Source organism: Cimex lectularius, unplaced genomic scaffold (assembly GCF_000648675.2).
Source record: "Cimex lectularius strain Harlan isolate CLEC.00 unplaced genomic scaffold, Clec_2.1 scaffold269, whole genome shotgun sequence".
Taxonomy (NCBI): domain Eukaryota; kingdom Metazoa; phylum Arthropoda; class Insecta; order Hemiptera; family Cimicidae; genus Cimex; species Cimex lectularius.
Genome location: NW_019392860.1, coordinates 167,453 through 176,041, shown reverse-complemented (window position 1 = coordinate 176,041; position 8,589 = coordinate 167,453). Strand labels below are relative to the sequence as shown.

Sequence of the window (8,589 nt, the reverse complement as noted above, 5' to 3'; positions counted from 1 at the left end):
AGTTTTATAACTTTGAGATGTAAATAATTGATGCTATTTTTAGCCTAATAACCTAATTAACAATATATATTTGCATAAAATTAAAATTTAAAAAAAGACAGAGGACATTTTTTCATTTTATTTAGTTAAAAACTAATTCTGAAGAGTCTATGAGTTTATGGAAGGTTCGGTCCGTCTATCACAGCTCATAACTTAGATCGAAAAATATTATAGATAAATCCATCATATTTCGTGGTCCGATTGACTAACTTCTTTCAACTTCTTTTCTTTTGGTTGAGATAAAAAAGTCAGTGTCACGAGCGGGATTCGAACCCACGACCTTCGGCTAAATACGCCGCTGCTTTACCACTTGAGCTTTCGTGACTTCGAGCGACTCATGAAGTTGGTGTCCGAGTTGGTGTTCGCATCCCGCTCGTGACACAGACTTTTTATCTCAACCAATACCTTAAATAAAAATTAATTAACTGAAACAAGTTATATATAAAATCATATATAACCTTTAAGTACTAGCCTAATGAATTAATCTTTCCACTTTTTTAGAAATATTTGAAACTAGTAGAGACATTTTTCCCATGATATAAAAACATATGTACAACATTTTTGAGAAATCCGCAATTGTTTTTATATGATTTATTTTTTTAAAGTGCATACGGTTTTGGTGGCATTTGGAATTTCTTGGTGCTATTCCAAGCATTTTTCTGGCATAATAATCTAATTGACAATTAATTAATCTTTCTAAAAGTATTGGTTGAGATAGAAAAGTCAGTGCCACGAGCGGGATTCGAACACACGACCTTCGGCCAATACCATTCTTAAAAATTAATTAATTGCAAAAAGTTAATTAGTCAATCGGACCACGAACTGTAATGGATTTACTAATTAACAATATTTCTTTGCACAAGATTAAAAAAAAGATACAAGAAACTCTTTATCACAGTGTGTATGAGCTATTCCCCAAAAAAATTCTAGACAGAAAAAAAAATTAAAATCCTAAAGAGGCTCTTGCTTTATTTGAAAAGATGCCAATTCGGATCATTGCTTCCTAAATATGACAAGGAATGAAATTTTTATTTGTACTACCAATATTTTTTTCCATTTCCCTGTATGTTAATTTGAATATCTACATTGATATATTTATTTCATTTAAAAAAATTTGATTAATTTTTTAAATTAATTCATTAGGACGTCATCCTTCAGAATAGCAACCACCAGATCCAAGTTCGAAATTTTTTTCAGAGAAGGGACCAAGAAGATGTAACTTTCCATAAATGAACTTCGTCATAGCCTTGTATCTCTTTCAAGTGCATCTGAACGTAGATGACCATTTTTTGCCCTAGATCTACCACTACTTTTTAAAGTACACATGAAGCCTTATCAGGGTTTTAATTTGATATCATTTCGATATTTTTCAAGAGTAAACTGGGCTTATACCTCCTTGAAGCTATTTAGTTTCAAGTAAGTTTTAAACAATTTCTCTATTTTTGATTTAAAGATCATTTATGTTAAGTTTAACATAGTAAATATATGGTTGTTTGCTTGTGTGTTTATAAAACCATAATGTTACAACCAGTATTTCATTTTTCCTCTTAACAAGAATCTTTTTTACATACAAAACATAATATTAATCTTTGTTTTTATCCATTTCTCAAGGGTTGGACAAGAGTTGTCGACGATGCGGTTAAGAGAAAGAGCTGCTGCTATCTAGGTTATCCGCGAAAATTTTAAGGAAAATCCTATCCTCGCCTCCAAAGACTCATTTGATTACACAATTCTTGTGATCGTTCCTCCTGGGGATCTTCCCATCGGGGTCATACCCTTCCCTTCGGTCGCTCCCCTCCATGCTACCTCGTATATAAGCTGTAGACAGTCCTCCTCCTGGCAGAAGTCAAATCAACCAGTGCACGAAGGTACAGGGATATTACGATGAGGATCTATTTCGTAAGTATATCTCAAATAAAAAGGAAAACGGATTCTGGGAAAAATGGGAAGGCACATTTTAGATCGACCGAAACGAAGGAGTTTTTTTTTAAATTTACAAACACGCTGGCTTCATCACAGGGTACAACAGGTTACATTCATGATTACCAACACCGTAACAAATTTGGATTACTTAACATTGTAAACAATACAAATTAAACGTTTCCTAACATAAAAGTGGAAAATAAATCAGATCTTCAATTTTTCACCAAGAGGCAGTGCAAAAAACAGTTCAGCATTTTTAGTGGGCAATTAATGTTATAAAAACGATTATTTTTTGAAAATTATCTTTAAAAACCATCATAAGTTAATTAAATTCTATTCCTTGCAAATTTCTTCTACAAAAAGAAAGGAAATTGTTTAAACAATATAAATTGTGGATAATTTAATTATTGAATTTAAAATTTGATTGTACGTTTAACTCATTAGCGTTTTATTACTTTTACTGTGAGCAATTTGTATATTTTTGCTATTTCTTGTTTATCACACGATTTTTCAATAAGTCTGCTCTTCAGCTTAATAATATTTGATATTAAAATTTAAATTTTAACGCTGTCAATCTTCAATGAACTAAATAAATCGCTTTTAGAAATTGAGCTTTATGCTACCTTTCTATTTCGACAAATCAAAAAAAAATTAGGGGTGGATTTTGATGCTACTTTGCTCTTTTTGTTGAATGAATAAATGAAGAATTTTCCAATAAGTCTACTCTAAAGCTTAACAATTTTTTTATATTAAAATTTAATTTTGAACGTTGTCAATATTCAATGGACTAACCAAATCGCTTTTACAAATTGAGCTTTATGCTACCTTTCTATTTCGACAAATCAAAAAAAAAATTTAGTAGTAGATTTTGATGCTATTTTCCTCCTTTTTTTTAATGAATAAATGAAGAATTTTCCAATAAGTCTACTCTACAGCTTAACAATTTTTTATATTAAAATTTAAACTTTGTCAATATTCAATGAACTAAAGAAATTACTTTTACGAATTGAGCTTTACGCTACATTTCTATATCAACAAATCTAAAAATAATTTAGGAGTAGATTTTGATGCTACTTTGCTCCTTTTGTTGAATGAATAAATGAAGAATTTTCCAATAAGTCTACTCTACAGCTTAACAATTTTTGATATTAAAGTTGAAATTTGACCTCTGTCAATCTTCAATAACTAAAGAAATTGCTTGAAAAAAATTTAGGGGTAGATTTTATTTTAGTAAGAGGCTTTCAGTTTATAATAAATAACACCCTGATTGTTGGCTAATTTCAAGGCGTGAACAAATTTTCTCGGAAAAATATTAAAGTTTAATTTATGTATGAAATCTTTGTGTTCTGTAATTCTGTTTGTTAAGTTGTCGCGCTTCGCTTGTTCTGAAGTGAAGTCAAGATATAAAAAAATTAAATCAATTACCATGGCTTGTATAAGGGATACCGAAACTACTACCGGGTACTGAGGATTTTCTCTCTATAGTAAAAGCAGAAGTTTTAAACATCTATAACTTTTAGAGAAAATTGTAAATTCTTTATTAGATGCAGCAGATTTTCAATCTTCACGATATCTGTGGATTTTATTAAATATACAATTTTATTGAATTATAGATGTGATCAGGTGGAAAAATAGAAAAACTGAAGGAAAAATACGTCCACAGAGTTTGACAATGTATTTTTAACTTCTAAACTTTCGTTCATTGCATTGATGAATCATGCGTTGTGTCTTTGTGACATGTAGAATAGAAGAAAGTCAAATCGAAGCGGGATTCAATGGATAAGGACTATGTCATACGGCATACAATTGAATCATACTTGTAGAAAGCGAAAATTGGCTTGAAAAGCGTCGTTCCTGGGAAGATCCGTTTTTCCAGTAGACGAGCCGTTTTGACAGGTATCGCTGTCCCGGGCGGACACTTTCACCGTCTCCGGGGTGAAACCTGGACCTAGCAGGTGTGAGAGGAAGCGTTTAATTGGAAGGTTCCGGATGCTGCTCAGGGCAACAATGCCGGCTTCTCTCCCACTGCCTGTCGAACATTAACGTAATTGCAGTATTGTCTCGTCTTACGAGACGGAATCGGGGTCCTGCGGTAATTGCTGACTTCTGCATCATCACCTATCCGGCTGCACCGTTACGGAGCCTCGTTGAAAACCCGAGTAAAGAAAGTGTACAAAAACGCTCTGCTGGAGAGAGAACAAACTGTTTACACAATTGGTCAAATCATCCACAAAATTGGACTAATTTGACTCAAAATTCTTCACCAAGGGAAAGATCCTGTCTCATCCAGATAGCAAACTCAAAAATGGCATTTCTTAGATCTATTCCCAGTACCAGTATTATTCTTTAAAATTCATCAGCATAGTGTTTTCATAATTTCCATTATGGCTATTTCTTTTGCTAATAAGACCACCAGGGGGCGTCGGTGGTCAACGCCAACGGTTTAGGCGTTGACACGGCATTCTTCATTGTAAGGTAAAGGTCCCTGGTTCGAATCCAGCGGCCCTGCATTCGTACCCGACATACAAATGGGCTTTTTTTTCAAAAACACCGGCACCCTGAGGGTTTATATGACCTCTGCTGTTGCGAACCCTCATTAAAAAAAAATAATAATAATAAATAAAAAAAGACGACACGGTGACATCCATAAGGCAAGGGTTAAAATTTTTAAAAAACTGACACTTTTAGAATAAACTATTGAAATTTTACCTAAAAAAATTAATGAAGTCTAGCTTTATTACATGTCAAACCGACAAAGAATGAGTCTACTATTTTATTGTACTTTATGACAATCTTAGAGTATATAACTAATAAGTAGTAGACAGATAAGAAATAAAAAAATCAAAATTATCTTCTCCCTCGAGTTCTCGCCAATTCCGATTACAGCCTGGTTTTCCACATGCCTAAAATATTTATTATACAGACTCAGGTAAAATTGTAAATTTTGTTTTGTTATCCGTTGCATACAGGGTCAGGAATAATTGACCAAGTGGACTAAATGGAAAGTGAAATTCAGGAAGTTCATTGACATACAAGACGTGAAAAGTCGCAACGCTCTTTGCATCTTTTTACAATGTAGTTCCGAGCCAATTTGCAACAGGACTGGTTTTACGCTGAATAATAGTTTTTCACTTGTTTAACGATAGCTAATTATGAAGGGATTGTCTTTAAATAGAATTCATTACGCGTTGCATTTCTTTTCAAGTCGGAAACCACTAAGCTGTGATATGCATCAGAATACACTTGCGTGGATTCTACAATGCAAAAGAAAATTTCGTTTTAACTCTTACGACGAAAATTGGCTCGTTTTAGTTCTCTTGGTTTTATATTTCTTTATATTTTTGATTAAATCCGTATTTAATGACTTAAGAAGTCAAGTAATAAAATCTCGAAACTGGTCTTTGCCTTGCCGTTTTATGAAGTCACTTACTGACGTTCTGTTAAAGTTTTCAGCTTTTTGATTGAGATATCAATTAAAGGTTACATAATGTGAATCGTAATCTATATTTGAAGGAAAGGAACTTTTTTGTTGAAATATGCAATAGAATAACAAAAATTGGGTATTTCATAAAAACAAAATATTGTTTGTTACATAAACATATAAACTATTTCCCTAAAGCCGCAGTAATAATCTATCAGTAGATTCTGACAAAAGTTCCATAAAAGTAGAGTGGTATTAAATCTCACTTCTAAACTCAAGTCACGGAGAGAAAAGGTCGTAAATCCCCTCTTTTCCACTGATCCTGTGAATAGGATCGGATTTACGATTCATTTTCCTCGATTGGCTCCTATCACAATAAAAAAACAACTTTTCTCTCGGTTAACCCATCCTTGATAGCGTCGAGACCGTAGGACGGAACGCACTCATGAGATGAGGGCTTAGCATCGTCGGGGGGAAAGTGCTGTACGATACGTGAATCGGATTTGGGGGAATTGCATAACGGCAAAACTGTAATACCATTGTTGCCCATGTTCCGTATCGTACAAACCTTCCCCGACAATGTCTCGGGATGAAGGAATATCACTGATCACTTCCTTGACTTTTTGTTCTCCTGACATTGTGCGATAAATTGAAACAGATTGACAAAAAAGGATTACCCCAAAGCTAAAGGCTAAACACGATAATACTTTAATTGAATTAAGCAGTATATTATATTTTTTCTAACGTGAGTTATCAAAGTGACCAGTGAATTTTGAAGTATTTACTATCAGCTAAATACTTAATGCCTAAACCTAACTTGACATCAAACCGCTAGTAATTGATGACTTCATTGGGTACATCTTTTCCCCTTGGTTTACGAAATACAAGAACCTACATGGACAACAGATCGTTTCTTACTGAAGATGATGTTAAGCCGAAATACTATAAAAAAGGAACATAAACGAGCGAGATAGACGGACTCAATAAAACCATCAAGTTTTGATCATTCCAACATATTACTTTATCGTTTGACAACTTTATATGAATTACTGCTCCTTACTAGTATATAAATTGTTTCTAATGTAAATTTATTGTTTGATTAGTTATTGGCAACAGTCGGCGTTGCCTTAGCCAGGCCGGGGAATGTTGGAGGAGGAGGCGGATTCGGAGGACTCCAATTAGACAGTTACGCGGCTCCTCTTCCTTCTGGAGGCGGCGGTAGTTATCCTTCTGGAGGCCCTGCTCCCCAATACGGCGTCCCCGCCCAAGCACCAGTAGTGCACAAACACGTCTACGTACATGTACCACCCCCAGAGCCGACGTACCACGCCCCAAGGAGGCCGCACCAGCCGCCGCCGCCCCCGCAGAAACACTACAAAATCGTGTTCATCAAGGCGCCGACACCGCCGCCACCGACCGTCCCAGACCTCCCGGCCATCGCTCCGCCAGCAGAGCAGAAGACCCTGATCTACGTCCTGGTAAAGAAACCTGAAGAAGCTCCTGAAATCCACATCCCTACACCTGCACCTACACAGCCAAGCAAACCCGAAGTATACTTCATCAGATATAAGACCCAGGTAAATAATAAAGACTTATTTTCTTAACTATAACTAGCTTATTATTGAAAGGAGATACTTCAAAAAATTTTAATCCTATCAGTCAAAATTTCAATAAGATTTCTCGTTGAGGCATGTCATTATTCAACATTCTTTATCAGGATGATAAAGCTGATAGACTATAATCCAATTAAGTAATTTTAACCTCTTTCCAACCGTCAAATCTTTTTAACTGTACATTTAAAAAACGCAAAACCGTTTTCTTTTAAGATTTCACTTTCCAAGACAAAAATGGTAAGATGTGTCTTGGCTATGTCCAAGGATGGTAGTTTCGGTATTGTGAATATTTTGTTCATATTTTTTTTACTTTTTTAATTAGAGAGAGCCAATTTAAACATTTAAAATTATTCAATTCACTTAATATTCTGTGTGATCAAGATTCTTTCTATTTGCTTAATTTTTGACAATATCATTTCTGGAGAAAATTAGCCATCCCTCTGGATAGTGTTGACGGAAAAGTGCACCCATAATTTTCATTGTGAAATTTGTTTAAATAAGTTTTCCCTCTACAGTGTTTTTTATTAATATTTTTTCTCTTATATAATTTTATATCATTATAAAACTCGAGTTTCGCTCCTTATTGTCGATAAAACACGAAGAATTACAAGTCGGTCATGGTATAAATTAGGCTCAATTATCTAGGGTCTCCTTTGGAAAATTATTTTGCACGTGATGAGATTTAATCAGAGAGAAAATCTTGCCTAACTCGGATTTTTAGAAAGATTATTGAATTTTGTTTTAATTTCAAGAATGACTGGGTTTTATAGTGTGTCTGATTTCACAGTATCGGTCTGCTTTAGTCTTATTGTTTTGTTTTATTTGTATTCTTCCTGATTTGCTCAACCAAGAAATAGGTCAGGAAGAATAGGGAGGAACTAGTGCGACTGAGAATTTAAAGAACGGGATGTTGCATAACGACATGCTACCTTAGCTCGATTATGTCTCGGGGTGAAAACACCACAAAAGAGATCATGCAGCTTTTCCAACCCAATTATTCTTGTGTTTTTTTTGTTTCTCTCTCTCTCTCTCTCTTTCTCCCCCCAACAGAAACAAGAAGGATACGCGCCATCAGGAGTTCCCCAATCGGAATACGGAGCACCCAGCGGCTCAGCACCCGGCGACAACTACGGAGCTCCTGCGCCTTCGGCTCCTTCCGGCAGCTATGGAGCACCTTCTGGAGGAAGCGGACCCTACTAACAACATCGACGTTGTCCAGACCCACCGATTTATCGACCCGGCCGTCAAAAATTCGAGACCACGTTAGTGTTGTGTTGCGCGTCACGATCCTTATAAAAAAACCAACATAATTTTATTATTTTAACAAACGTACCTTATAAATACTTGTACAGATTTTATTATTTTTTTAAATCGCTTTTTTGTAAGCTGTTTTTATATTAAAAAAAAAACTTTTTTTAAATAACTTTGTTTTCCTTGTTTCCTTTATAATACGATTAATTTTTCAGTAACCCCGACCCTGCACAAACTTTGTTAGATCACAAACAATCAAAAGCCGACATAATTCTAACACCATTCACATATTACATACTTAAAAAAAATATCTGAAGTCTAAAAAGACGAGAATGGATAAAA

At 34.7% G+C, this 8,589-nt stretch overlaps 1 protein-coding gene across 1 annotated transcript; it reads left to right on the top strand.

The window, feature by feature from the left end:
• Positions 1–1,857: 1,857 nt before the first annotated feature.
• On the top strand, positions 1,858–8,307 carry LOC106660952 (proline-rich extensin-like protein EPR1). Its single transcript, XM_014384030.2, has 3 exons — positions 1,858–1,938; positions 6,487–6,960; positions 8,047–8,307. Exons 1-3 carry the CDS (start codon positions 1,924–1,926, stop codon positions 8,194–8,196), a joined length of 639 nt encoding a protein of 212 aa, XP_014239516.1. The 5' UTR covers positions 1,858–1,923; the 3' UTR covers positions 8,197–8,307.
• Positions 8,308–8,589: the final 282 nt, after the last annotated feature.

Bases quoted from the DNA above. Each gene is read 5' to 3' on its own strand.
- LOC106660952 (XM_014384030.2), top strand. The intron at 6,961-8,046 runs GTAAATAATAAA...TCCCCCCAACAG, and splicing joins TCATCAGATATAAGACCCAG to AAACAAGAAGGATACGCGCC.